Raw genomic sequence first — 14,892 nt, 5'->3', positions numbered from 1 at the left:
TGAGTTGATCTTTATCTGAAAGACTGATGGCTGTTTTAGGGAGGTGCTGATCAGCTCTATAATTTTCTGTAGTGCTATATAGATAGATACTGTGTTTTGTCTTTTGATGGTGTTACAGAGAAATATGTCTTCTCATAGTTTTCACTGGTGGCCTAAAATAAAATGTCACCTTGGAAAACTTTTTTATGCAAAGTCTTAATCAACAACCTGCAACATCTATACTATCACACACTGACCAGTTAAACAGATTATTTTAACTGGAAAAGAGGCAGAGGAGGAGACTGCTCGTCCATTTAGACAAATGTCAAAGCTTTTCAGAAAAGATTTCTTATAACATGAAGTATTATAATAAAGCGGTTTACCTTTTCTCACCCATGCACCTTTGCAGTAGGTGAAATTGTGCCAGAAATTTCTGCTTTGTTCTTTTTATTAATTGACACATCTCGGCAGCTGGGGGTAGTTTGCAATTGATTTCTGGACTGTGTTTGGTGTGTGGGAACCAGTCTTCCTCATGCTCTCCCAGGCTGCAGCCCTACAGTCGTACAGAGGTGTCGATGAGGTTTTAATGGCCTCTTTCACACCTCACTTGACTGTGACCAAAGCGACACAACACATAGCATCTGAGCTCTGCCTCTGACACCAGTTCACCACAGTTTGTTAGTATCTTGTTTCCTCTAATGACTTATTTTCACTGCTCTGACAAGTTTCATGAGAAAAGGTTCTTGCATTTCTCTCACAGCTTCATCCTCCTTTGTCAGGTGTTTTCAGGTATCCTGGTAAATTAGATTTGTAATGATGCGTGCGAGGTGGGTGACGGTAAAACCAGACTAGTACCTTTTACAGGTTGCCAGTTTGGGACAGAGATGTGTAGTTAATTAGCATTTAAGTTGATTCACAGAAAAGTTATTGGAAGCTATAATTAATCCATTCACAGTTTCAGCGATTCTCCGAGAAGAAAAGATTTTCTTGTCATGTCTTTGAAAACTGAATCTGTTGCTACTTGGGTAGTTTAACATTTCACAAACATGTTTCGTAAATGAATTCATTAATACTAAACAAACAGCTGATTACTCTGTAGTGAAAACTGTGGTTAGTTACAGCTCTAGTTTGGTAGTACTCCAGGTTTAATGACAGAGTTCCCTTAATTTCTCTGGAAGTTCATTTTGTAAACTGTCCTGATGTAGGTTTGTTTCATGACCACCAGGTGGAGTCCTGCACCACAACTCCAGCTTCTGTCCCCACCACCCCTGACCCACTGCTCCCTTTCCTCCTCTGCCTCTTTTCCAGTGTTGGTGCATAGAGAATTCAGTGACCAGGCCTTTGTGGGCTCGTCCTTTAAATCAAACGTCCAACACACACCAGACCTGGAGCAGAGCTCTGAAAGTTTGTCTTTGACGGCCATGCTACTGTCAGTCTGTCTGTAGATTTACAGGCTGTCATTTATCCTCCAGGGGAACATAGAGTTGTAGTTGTGGTTCGTAGACCTGTTGAACTCTTTAACAGTCCATTAAGAAATGCTGCTGTATTTAGTTTTCCTTCTCTACAGTTTCCTCCTCTCCTTACTTTAACTTGTTAAAGTTTCATTCCCACCTTTTCATGCCTGTTTAATCCTGCTCGTCCAGCTCTTCTGTCTCCTCCATTTATGACATACTTACTCCTTCTTTTTATCATCTTCAGTAGATCCTCCTCAGTATTTTATTTATTTTTTATTCTGTACTTAGATTTTTTCAAGTTGTTGTTCTTTCTTGTTCTCATGCCGCTACATTTGATTCCCATATTTAATTTCTATTTCTTGGCCTTTTTGTCTTGTTGTTTTCATCCTCTTACTCCTCCAACTTTTCTTTCTCATCCCTCATCAGCTATTGTTTTCTCCACTTCCTAATTTCCTCAGTTTTCGTCCTAACTTCTTACTTTGCTGCTTTTCATCAACACTCTTCTTCATTCTCCAGTTTCTTTTTCTATTTTATTTCCTCCTTCTTCTCTTATCCTTTAGATTATAGAACATTCAGATCTGCTGTAAAACCATAATGTTGTTGGTCTGTAACAGCCATTGTGCCACATTGTGCCCTCCAGCCTGTGGTTGATTGTTTATTTTGGGAAAACATCGTCTGTTTAACCATCAGCGGCTAAACGATTGACCGCCAGCCTTCCGTCACCACAGACCACAGAGAGGGGCTCTGATTGGTCCTGGTGTAATACTGACATGTTTACTGTCAACATAATGTCACTGATTCATTGACATGATCACAATCGGCTTCATTTTTCTCTTTTATTTTTGTCTCTGACAGATTCCAGATGAGTTCGACAGGGGTGAGTGTTTGTCTTTATTTATGCTGTTTTCACAACTTTAACCTGATAGTAAGTTTCATCCAGATTAGATTTATATTCAGTATTTGATTGTGTTGGTGTAGATGGTGTTAAAGATTTTATGAAGCTCTTTTCTTTAAATGTGTGCTATCTACGATTCCTATTGACAAGTTGTTTTAATAACATTAAAGGTAACATATTATGATAATAGCAGGAGTGAACAAGCAAATAATGTCACTTGTTTGTATCGTTTAAAAAGTTAGTTTGATTTGTTTACTTTTAGTGTCTTTGGCACTGCTAGTGTGTGTGTGTGTGTGTGTGTGTGTGTGTGAGAGAGATTCACCCCGCTACAGTCCAATGAGTCTTCCCCCACTATCTGACAATGTTTGTTGTCATTGACGCCCTGTCAGAGATGTCAGCGTCTGTTTGAATGATGGATCACTCTGCGGGGCCTATGTGGCACTGCCAACTGCTCTCACTTGTGTACCAGCATCCATATGTCCCTGTCCCATCACTCCTGCTCCCTAATGTACATTTACATTTTAGTGATTTATCCAGAGAAAGACTCTTGGCAGTTTCAAACTAACAGTGCAGAGGTCACAGAAACATCAAATTACACAGTTACCATACAAAATGTCATCCATCGTAAGAACTAATTGCTTCTTAAAACTCCTCTAAGAAAATAACATTGTTTTTTTGTTTGGTTTTTTTCTTGAGCTCAGATTGACGACAAGCTGTAATGACAAAATATATTTTTACAATAGTTTTTTTGCACAACAAAGATGAGTTAATTATTGAAGTGACTCCCCCTCACTGGGTCAGTTGGTGTATAGTATTTATAAAGTCACGTTTCTGTCTGTTTGACTAAACTCTCATTTAGTCTCAATCTCAGGATTAGAACCTTAACAACAATCGACAAAATGAAATTCTAGTTTTCTCGGATGTGGCTCAGAGGACGTGGACTGAAGCAGCTGGTGCTGCTTAACCAATTTGGACTTTTAGCTTTGATGTCTTCAGTTCAATATGCTGATGAGACACCCCACCTCCACCTCCCTTTTAAAGCAGTTCTGATTGCCTGCTGCTACTAATAATAACTTTATCAATTACACTCTCCCACAAGTTTAGCCTCCTTTCCCTCCTCCTCACTCCATACGTCCTTCCCTCCATCCATCATAAAATACTCCCTGAGGTCCACTTTGTCCTCATCTGTCCACAAAGCTTCATCCCTCCCTCTGTGTCTGTAACTTTATTACCATCTCTCCTTTATTCACAGCTTTGCATTCTCTCCTACTGTCTCCATCTGTCTTTGTATCTATCCTAGTTTCAGCTCTACAGATGAAGAAGCTAATGTGGTTTATATCCAGCAGCTTTTTCTTTTTGACTGAAGCTAAAACTGAAGAAAAGGTGAATTAAGTTTGGTGAGGACAGACGGCCAAGAGAGGATTGATGTATGGATCAATGGATATTGATGAACAGAAGGAGTGAAGTGGTTGCAGGCAGGACTGTGCCTCTGGGACACGGAAGTATTGACGAAGGGATTATTGGTACTAGTATGTGATCAGAATTCGTTTAAGAGGACAGTTCTGTCTCGCCAGATTGACCTGATTTAAAGCTCACAGCTGTTTCCATGGAACGATCAAAAATAAATCTATTTTCTATATGGGGCTACCATCTAGGAGAGTTTCTGTTATAGGTGGATGTGTTTTACACAAACAGCCACATTTACATATAGATTGTGTATTTGATTCCTGTTCTTTAAGAGTTATTCTTTCTTTCTTTTTGTGTACACTGTCTTAGCTCAAAGTGGAATCAGAAAGTTTACTGTATGTCATTATTAAGTTTATTATGAGTTCAGTGTTCCTTTTATCCTAAGTGACTCTCCACATGGCGTCCAGTACTACGTGAAACAAATGCATTAGAAATGCAAATTGGTTTCTTTCAAAACAATACTGGTGAATTAATGGAGTATTGATGGCCTCTAGCTTCTCTTAAACATTCGAGTCTTAAATTATTCTGACTCAAAATTGTGGTGCATCGTATAACACAGTGACATTGTGTGATGGTCATAGAAAAGTTGGGCTTCATGACGCACAACTGGCTGGGCTACTACAAAATGCTTTATTTACATTTACATTTACAATTAGACATTTAGCAGACGCTTTTGTCCAACGTGACTTACAAGTGAGGAGCAAGGCAAAAAATCATCAGACAAGGTGCTGTGTTTTTTGTGTAAAGGAAGATGTGGAAGAGTTCTGTTTTCAGCAGTTTTTTAAATATTAAAGTGAGGTGGCTGAGCGTGCAGAGTTTGGCAGCTCATTCCACCATCGTGGGATCACTGAGCTTGCACAGCAGTTTAACATTTTGGAGGATCAACTGTGAATTCCTCCTGTATTCCAGTTTCACATCTTTTATAAAACATGGTGTGACAGAAAATTGGTTCAATCATCCTGTCTTCAAGTGTCATCCCATGATTATCCCACCGTCGCGCTCTGATAGGTAATAAATGATTTTAAATCATTACCCACTGACCTTATTCATATGCTGCTCTGCACATTTTTGTCCACACACTTCAGAGTCATGAGAGAACCTCAGGGATCTCTTGGAGACCTCGGGGACTGGGGCCAAATTATCCCCAATGAGCTTAGGGACCAGGGTAAAAGTTCACAATCCCTCAGGGAGAAGAGATGGATCTTCTCCTCCTCCATCCTACTTCACTTTCACCTGTTCCTTCTTCCTTTCTTCCTCCATCCTGTCTCCTTCTACTGTCCTCGTTTACATTCCTGGCTTTCCTCCGCCTCCCTCTCTCTCTCTCCCTGTGGGAGCAGCAGAAGGTGAGCAGGGAAATGGATGTTTGAGCAGTGGCTGAATGGATGTATTAATGGGTCTTTTGGGACCTGCTGACCACAGACTCTGTTTGAATGCCAAGTAGCGGCATTCAGGTGTGTGTGATGCAGAGGAGTGTCTGATCTATAATGGAAAACTATATGTATGACAAATAGACAAGCATGACTATTTGCAAGATAATAAGTAAGCTAAATGAGTTTGGCTGATTATTTGACAAAATCAGGAATTTAAATATGTCAGTTTGGCTCTGAGAAGTGGACTGATGGACATTGATTAATAAATAATAATAAATAATGAAGCAGTTGCTTGCAGGCCTGAGGCGCTGTCTGCATCATCTGAAGTGTTTTCCCTTTGGTAATCTCTATCATAATCAGCCAGTTTTATAATCTGGGACGCGTACCCTGGTCACCACTGCTCTAACATGAACAAACACTTTTTCCTTCGAATGGATCCCCAGAGGCCAGTCCCACACGCTCACACACATCACACATACACTTATGTTCAGACATAAAAGAGGCTGGTCCACGCTGCCATTTGTCACCCAGAGAGAAACAAACGATTGACGGAGGAGGGAGGAGGAGGAAGGGGTGGTGGTGTTGTGCAGCAGATGCCAAGCCTGACCAGAGCTTTTGTCTCGGACAGAGGCCCCTCCATCCATCGTCCACACCTCCCTCTTTACCTCTTTCTTCACCCCTTCTTCCTCCAATTTCATCCTTCATTTCCTTCTCCTCCCTATTGGTAGGTAGCCTGTTTCCTTTTTCCTTATTTCATCTCATTTATTCTCCATCATTTTGCTTCTTCCTCTTTTATTTCTCCTTCATTCTTAATACTTTCTTGTTTTCCTCACCTCCAATTCTCTATTTTCCTTTGATCCTTTTCTCCTGTTATTGTTTCTTCTCTTCCTCTTCTTTTCACCATCATTCATTTTGTCTTCTTTTAACCAACACTCGTTTATTTATACCACTTTGTCTTTTCGCGCTCTGCTCCCTCTTTTTTGCCTTCCTCTCATCCTTTGCTATATAGTACACCCTTTTACTTTTATGCATGCTCTCCCCCCATTCTTTCTCTCATTACTTTGGGGAACCCCTCACTCTTTCTTTCTCTCCCTCCTCAGCTGATTGCCATCAGCCTATTTTCTTCTACTACACATCCTCCCTCTCTGTTTATGATTGGTTTTGTATCTCTGCTTTACATCTCAGTACTGCTTAAAAGGGGGTGTTTCCATAAATTAAATGGCTTGTAAAAAACAATTACTGCTGTGGGGCAGATTTTCTGTCTGGTTGCAATGTCACCAAACAGCAGACAACCACTTATGGAAACTACATGGTAAAGAAAGTGAAACATCAACAAGTAAAGAGACATTTATTTTGTTCTGGAGTTTTCAGAAGGGTATACAGTATCCACAACAGTTTACTCATAGCATAATAACTTCAGCCAGTGTAGATTTAGCCTGTTTGCCCTTAGCATCGCCCTCACAGATCAGGTTCAGGTTCGGAGCAATGCTGTTTGGCCCTAATCAGCCCGCCCAGGACGTTTTCCAGGAAAACACAAACAGCCCTGATCTGACAGCTCGACAGAGTGAGGCCTCTCACACAAAGAGCTGACATTGACTATGAAAGAAAGACCGTTAGAGAGGAAGAAACTATGAGAGAGTAAGAAGAGAGGAGAAGAAAGAGGAGGAGGTGGCCTCTCTTTCACAGTCCCACAACATTGTCAGGATGAAACGCACACAGGCAGCAACACGTGGTAAACAGTGCTCTACTCTACTCTACTCTACTCTACTCTACTCTACTCTACTCTACTCTACTCTACTCTACTCTACTCTACTCTACTCTACTCTACTCTACTCTACTCTACTCTACTCTACTCTACTCAGGTGTTTCAAAACGTCGGATTTTAACCCCCAGAGTTTTCCAAGTAATGTTAAATATTTTGAGCAAACTTGTTTCCATTCGGTTTGAAGTAGACTCATATTTAATCCCTTTAATCTACATCTGCATCTCAGGTTGCATTAAACACACAAAAACAAACAAACAAACAAAAAAATATATATATATATATATAAAAATATACACATACACATGGGAGAAATGAGTCTTAACAAGCTATCAAAGTGTTATGGTGATAAGCTGATTGATTAATTGGCTGTTTTGGGTCTAAAATCTGTTTGTTGGACCATAATCAACTCAAAACCATCACATGTACATGTTGCTAAGACACTATACAAACGTTGTTTGCTGCTGAAATTCTGACACATTTTAATCACGGCTGACTTCGTCCACTCAGCAGTGAAAACAAATACACAAATATTCCTCCTTGTGGTTTTCTGATGAGTGGATGAACTCTTCCATCCTCCCCCCATCACCACCACTGATTAACATCATAAAAGTCTTTCCTAATCTCCACCCCCCCCCACCCCCCAAGACATAATAGGAATGTGCTGCACTATACTGCATAGCACACACACACACACACACACACACACTTCCTATTACAGGGTGTGTTGGGTTAGGATCCCAAGGGAAAGGTTACACAGCAGCCAGGCTTTTATCAGCACGCTGCGTGTGTGTGAGCAGGTTAAACATGCAGACAGCATCTTATCACCCCCCTTCATTTCATTAGCCAAAGAACGCGAATCCTGTGTTTACTTAGGGACCCAGAGGCAGCCTCCCTCAGACCTGGTGTGTGTACAGCAGCTGACTGTTATCTCTGTGAGACAGGGAGCCAAAAATAAGCTCTGAAAATACAGACTGAGATGAAGAAATTACTTTTTAATGTCCATCCAACACCCCAGAACCCAGACATATCTAGTTTACTATAACAAAGACAGAGGCTGCTTCTACAAAAAGAAGGTTAAATTCTAAAACATTTTTGAGCCACACTTTTTATCTCGTTTCTGCATTTAGCTCCCTCAGGTTAAAAAAGTGGGTAATCATCCTCCCCCTGAGCAAGTATGGAGGACTGACAACCAGCCACAGAAAATGAGACGAAACAACAACGGCTGTTTCCATTTCTGCTCTGTGCTTTGTTTATTGTGAGCACAGTAAAATTATTTTAGAGAAGGTTTATTTATGGTTTCAGCATAGAGCAATCAGGGAAGCAGCAAACTGGATTAGTTGGTTTGTGCAGGTAAAGAGGTAAAATATACTTTCTGGTTGGCATCTGAAGGCTAGTTTGGAAAGGCTGTGGTTTAAGAGAAGACAAATGTTGTTTTAAGGATGGAGAACCATAACACAGAGCCTTAAGTTTTGGAGAACATGAAAGTATTCACATTTGAGAACCCTGAACCTGTAACTTCATGACATGTAATTAGTCATCCTAAGGCATGTCTACAGCCATGTGTCCGTCCTACATCTGTTGGAACAATTTCACTGATATTGCATGGAAAACTAGAGTAATTGTGTAAAATAATATATTATAATTTTATTATTTTAATAATTTCAAAATGTGTTTGATCCTTTGAATTTCTCAGTGAAATCAGTTTAAAATGTTTAATAAATGTACTAATGTAGTAAATCTCTGTCACCAGTGAGTGCAGATTGGTGGAAAAACCTGCAATTTAAAAAAAAGTATTATAATAATACTAAATTAAATTATAGTAATTAAAAAATACTATATTAATTTCTAATATTGCTTATCTTTCTATCATGGTAAAACCTCTTCACTTCATTAAAGGTGGTAACAGAAGTTGGAATACTTTCTGGAGAATATATACTGCATGTGTGTTTACACATCCACGCATGTATGTGCATCCACAGCGTGTCATCACAGCAGGACTGTAGCAGATGGCTTCTGTTTCTTGCTTTAGCATGCAGCTATGAACTCTGGGGGATTGAGTCTCCTGGGAGCAGAGCGTGCTAGCTTGATGTGTGGAGATGGAAGGCTGGAGAAAGGCACACGCGTGCATCTTGTTATTGTGCTCCTGTTTGCAGTAATGGCCTCGCTGCCCAGTGGGAAACGGTTATTTATTAGTCATTAATGTGTTGACAGCTGGAGGTTTCATTAGATGGGTTCAGCTTGCTGGCTTATCAGGGTGGACATCAGCCGGTCTGGTCCCGGATTCACTGATCAGCTCGGAGGCTTTGGGTCAAATCAAGTGACTGTTGTGAGCACTGAGTGTTGAGCTCAGCCTGACCAATCCTGATCTGACCAGTGAGATGTGGTGGTGGTGTCTCTAAAGAGAGCTAAAGACCTTATCACTCATTCAGTTTACAGCTGTGTTCATTTTCATTCACCTGTCTCTGTGGAAGGATCAGACTTCCTTGACAGTTTCTTATGTTTGATAGTTTTATATGCAGCTTATCCTCTCTTGAGATTTTTCTTTATTTCTCTTTTAATAAACAGTTCATACCTTAAAATGCAGGTGTACAAATGCATTTCTGGGTTATGTTATGTTATCAGCAAATTTCATTGTACACTGTACTATGTACATTTGTGCATATGACAAATAAACGTATCTTATCTTATGTCTGTGCTACTTCTCATTGTTCTTTAACACAGCCTCTTTCCATTATTTCCCCCAGAACCTCCAGTTATTCAACAGTTGAAAAGAACCTTCAAATACTTCAAGGACTACAGACAGGTGAGTGAATTAGTTTCCTCAGGTTTGTTATTGCCTCTGGAATTTGGGGATTATAGCATTTAGTTTCCTGTGGTGAGTTTTATTTTTAGACCCATCGGTGCTTTTCACAGTAACACTTATCTAGATTATTTTCTCAACTGGTAAAGAAGAGGATTTTAATAACAAAATCTAATGATCATTTAATATAAAGTAGTGTAAATATTACTTATAATATTACATATGTTTGTGGGAGTGCTAAAAAGCTAATGTGCCCAAGAGCTTTGTTTGTTTTTAAAAACTCAAGTTAACATGATGCTGCTAGTTCTAAATAATCAGGAAAGCAAAGACTCACAACTGCTTTTGACCTTAAATAAATTGAACCTGGAGCAGTTCCCAAATAGTCTGGTCTCTGCTATTTTTTCACCAGTCTATTTCTTTGCACAAACAACTGATTCAAGTGATTCCTTTTACTGTCACTGAACAGGTTGATTTCAAAGAACGTCCAGTTCTTCTTAAAAGGGAGTAAACAACTGACATTGATCTGCCCTTTTCTGCTTTAATACGAGTCACCAGAATTCATAGCAATGTTGCAATGAGGCATTACATCAGAAACCACAATGCTGCACTTTTACTGTACTTAGCACAGGATGAGAAAAGTTTTCATGCTCAATTAATGCAAACCCTTCATCACCAATCTCGGGACATATATTATTTCCAGTAGAGTTTACTTGGGTGAGCTGCTCCTGTTAACAGCCACCTAATTATATTTGGCAACCGCTTATTTAATTAAATTTTTTAATCTGGCCCAGTGAAAGATGCCATGCGCTGTTGATCCTCACTCTATTGCTCTTTTCTGTAATTGTTCTGTTGTTTAGACTACATGACAGTTTATCTGAAATGTGTCATAGAAAATATCCACGGAGCAGCTTCATGTTGAGCTGATTGTTTAGTGCCAAACGGAGAACGATCGTTATAATCAAAGATTGTATATGAGGCAACTGTTAGACTGACTACAGAGTCCCTCCGTAGTCCTACAAATGCTCAACAGAGTGAGACCTCAAACCACCAGCTGATCTTGCATTAGTTTCAGAATCTCCCAGTTACAATGTTTGAATTATTTTGTTATTTATTTAAAACAAGTAGCTGTGTCTGTGGGTAGGGAAGTATTCTAGTTTAGATTTTCTTCCAGCTTGCTCAGTGAAATTGTGGAGTAATATTTTCAGTTATGAAATTATCTTCTGTGTGAAAAAGAGTTTTAGTATTTTAATATGGGCACATTCCACTTCCTGTTTGGATTTTTGGAGTTAGTAATATGAGTTGATTTTAACCCTCTTAAAATATGATGATCTGCTAATCTGTTGATGTCTTGGAAGGAATACTCAGTCCCAAGTATATGTTGCATGTAGGTTGGATTTTCCATTTTCAAACCAGAACTTCCAGAGTTTCCTCAGACTTTGCCAACTTCCTCATCTGACCTGGAAGGTGTTGTGAAACTTGTTTATGGTTAATACGTGCAGATTTCTGTAAGCACAGTGTAACCTGCTGTCTCGCTCTGTTTGTCCCGCGTTGGTGACACCAGATGATCATCGAGCCCACGAGTCCGAAGCTGCTGCCCGACCCCCTGAAGGAGCCCTACTACCAGCCCCCTTACACTCTGGTACTGGAGCTCACCGACGTCCTGCTGCACCCAGAGTGGTCGGTATGTGCCCTCACACTCTTCTCCTTCACGGGCCGGGTTATGGTCTCAGAACTAGCTGCTAAGGCCTGTTCTCCAAACACATTGGAGGCTGATTGTGGCATGGTGTGATGAATGAATAAGTATACTGTGTGCAGTGGTATTCCTCACCAGTGACTAGTATCTGCTCTGATGCAATGACCGTTTCTGAGGTTTGTGCAGTTTTTCAGTGAACTTCCAACAAACAATGATTGATTTGATGACCTGCAAAGAGTTATTGTTTTATAAACAGTAATTGTAAGAGTGACAGACTGGAGAGCAAGCTATTTTTACCCACTTTTGGGATTTCAGACGAACACTAACACCGTCATCCTTTTTGTTTCCTCCTCTTTCCTTGTCTGTCCCCCCTTTTTGTCCTTGAGATAATCTGTTAAACTTTCTATAATAGAGACTGTTACGCAGTAATGTAGAGTAGTAAACCCACAGAAGCAGCAGAAAACAAACAACAGACACGAGGGATGGTGGAGTAGAGACTAATTTGCGGGCTAATGGTTTTATGTGACAGGTGGCGCATACGGAGTGTGTGTTGGAGGTGTGTCCCACCTGTCGACTTGTCTCGTTGTCTCCTGAAATGTTCCCCTTTAAACTCAGACACACACACCATGTACGTCTACCTGACAGGTGTGCAGCAGCTGTAATTTGACACCTGTCGCCCGTTGAAGCAGATGAACATACACACATCTAGTATGTGAAACACTCCCTCCATTCACCTGCAGCAACACTTGAACTTTTCTTCCTGTGTCACACAAACATGCTTTTATCCTTCATTATCTCGCCGTCCCCTCTTTTGTACATTTACACACACAGTGTTCCGCTCTCTGCACAGCCACTACACATCTAACAGACCTCAGGTTGTTGTTCTGTGTGTTTAATTTGAGCAGCAGCCAGGTCACGACCTCAGGGAGTCGGCTCAGCTGCTACATTTACACACAGACAAAGTCCTGTTACATCAGGGTTTAGATTCTCTGTCCAAAATTTGTAGTTGACTCACTGCCAAGTAAGTGTGCCTCTGTGGTTTTCAAGACGGGACACTGCAACAGACAAAAGGAGGACAGACCTGGATTAGACTGAAAGTCCAAAAAAAAAAAAAGAGAGGAATAAGAGCATTTAAAGTAATTCAGATTCAAACTTCACGAGTTGCCAGGAAAGAGACGCTGACTGTACACAAACAAACAAGACGAGCAAGAATTTAACACGGACAATGAAAAGCGACTCCTATACTTGGTGTTCATTTGCTCAGCTAATATAAACATTTACAGTAGATGTTACTTTAATCTGTCAGCGTTAGCATGGCTGTTTTTTCTCAAACCAAACTCAGACACTGACAACGGATTGTTACTTTAACAGATAATCTACAAATCATTTCACTTTTATTTCTGAGATATTACCTTGTTGCAGATGATGCAGAACTCGTTTATAACATTATGAAGTGCCCTCACCAGCACCAAGTGAAGTTGGCACTCATTACTAGTCAGGTGCTGCTGATCGGAGAGGAGGAGGGTGAACCAGAGGAGTAGTGGCAGAGAGAGGTGGAGGAGAAAGTGCAGGTTTACCTCCACAACCACTATTTCCAGAGAATTTACAGGCTGCAGCATTGTTATGATTATCCTTTTATTATTTATTATAGTAAGTGTTTTACTCATTGTTCCTTTAAACACATTGAGAGGTTCAAACTGTCGTGACGTAAGGTCTAGTTCACAGTTGGTGTTTCAGTTCGAGGTTTTGTCCTCAGATGCATTATGTTGAAACAGAAAACTGTTGACATAGAGTGGGAAAAACAGTGTTGTGTAAAATATCATTATAAACTGGAGGAAGATTTCACTTCATTTAGGGCTAGCTTTCTCTTTCTCCTCTTCCTTTTTTCTCACACTACCAAGCTTCTCAGCCTCATATTTCACCCGTCATTCTTTCCTTACTTACTCCTAACAGGACTCAGTCAGAGTATGACTGCAGCCTGGCAACTATAACTTTTTAGATTTAAGACATCACAGAAGAGTATTTCATACCTGATTAACACCCGATTTCCACGGGGAGAGTTCTCTCAGAGAACTCAAATTGTAAAGATATACCCAGGTTTCTAATCAAGTTTATACAAGAGCGCATGTGCAAGACAAAGGCCACAAAGTGCCCTGTAGATAAATAAATTAATAAAAGTATATTTCAGTGTACAGTAGTGTGTTAGCTTGATGCAGTGCCCCACAGTGCATTTCCTGTGGACTTGCTGACTGGTTTCTGTTTTTACCTTTTTGTGTTTTCAGTTGTCGACAGGTTGGCGATTTAAGAAACGTCCAGGCATCGACTACCTGTTCCAGCAACTTGCACCCCTTTATGAAATTGTCATCTTCACTGCAGAGACCGGCATGGTGAGAAAAACGCACACTCGCACACCGGCTTGTGTATACCGCTAAACAATCCCTCCGAGGGTCCACTGTCATGCTGATGTGAGTTGGCTGTCTGATCAGATCTCTTGTTTTGTTGTTTTATCAGCATCTGCTTCACTGAAATTTGTCTGAGGAAACGGAGTGAAATCCATTGTAATAAAATGTTAATTTGGTGAGAAGTATTTTAATTATGTGGGTATTGAACAGAGTCACAGAGTTGTAGGAGTCAGATCTCTGCTCAGTTAGCGTTTAAGTTGTGTCAAACAAAAACAAAAGATTAAAGTTTTCCATATAGATCTCTCTCTCTCTCCCTCTCCCCATATAGATATATAGATATATAGATATATATCATATAGATTAACACATTTTATTGTTATATTCAGTTTCCATTGAAATAAAACAAAAGAAAACACAACATCCTCATAGTAGAATCCTGAAACAAAGATTGTGGCATTTTACTTCAAAATTGACTTAAATTTAATTTTCATTTCGCTTAAACTGAAGGTCACTGGACAGTTATGGTCACAGCTTGTTGAAATTTAATCTGTAAGAAAATCGTATTTATTTTATGGTCGACAATAACGATTATTTTATCTTTCACTGTGTGTGTGTGTGTGTGTGTGTGTGTGTGTGTGTGTGTGTGTGTGTGTGTGTGTGTGTGTGTGTGTGTGTGTGTGTGTGTGTGTGTGTGTGTGTGTGTGTGTGTGTGTGTGTGTGTGTGTGTGTGTGTGTGTGTGTGTGTGTGTGTGTGTGTGTGTGTGTCTTCAGACGGCGTATCCTCTGATCGACAGCATCGACCCTCAGGGTTTTGTCATGTATCGTCTGTTCAGAGATGCAACGCACTACATGGAGGGACATCATGTAAAGGTAAAATCTGTGTGTTTGTCCAGCGCACAGCGAATGAATGAAGTTCATTATTTAAACATTCAGTAGGCCTGTTTCTACTGTCGTCGTCCACATGTAACAGACTGCAAGAACAGAAATGGACAAACACATGACATCAGAAAAAAAATACAAGAAAATATTAAAAAAAAAAATAATTAAACCAGTTAAAATAAAAAAGT

The 14,892-nt window shown here is 40.1% G+C and overlaps 1 protein-coding gene across 3 annotated transcripts in view; it reads left to right on the top strand.

Annotated features, from left to right (window-relative positions):
* Nucleotides 1-14,892, top strand: part of timm50 (translocase of inner mitochondrial membrane 50 homolog (S. cerevisiae)) — a 23,542-nt gene extending 8,650 nt beyond the window's left edge. Inside the window, exons 4-8 of one of the 3 annotated variants that reach the window (XM_026370437.1) lie at nt 2,289-2,310; nt 9,675-9,733; nt 11,292-11,411; nt 13,706-13,810; nt 14,597-14,892. In XM_026370437.1, coding sequence (XP_026226222.1) covers nt 2,289-2,310; nt 9,675-9,733; nt 11,292-11,411; nt 13,706-13,810; nt 14,597-14,761 — 471 coding nt within the window. In that variant the 3' untranslated portion in view covers nt 14,762-14,892. Of the gene's footprint in view, nt 1-2,288; nt 2,311-9,674; nt 9,734-11,291; nt 11,412-13,705; nt 13,889-14,596 lie in introns of all 3 variants that reach the window. The other 2 variants (XM_026370455.1, XM_026370447.1) reach the window with 2 other exon arrangements.

The sequence above is a fragment of the Anabas testudineus genome, chromosome 13, assembly GCF_900324465.2.
Source record: "Anabas testudineus chromosome 13, fAnaTes1.2, whole genome shotgun sequence".
NCBI lineage: Eukaryota > Metazoa > Chordata > Actinopteri > Anabantiformes > Anabantidae > Anabas > Anabas testudineus.
This window is presented reverse-complemented; position numbering and strand designations above follow the sequence as displayed.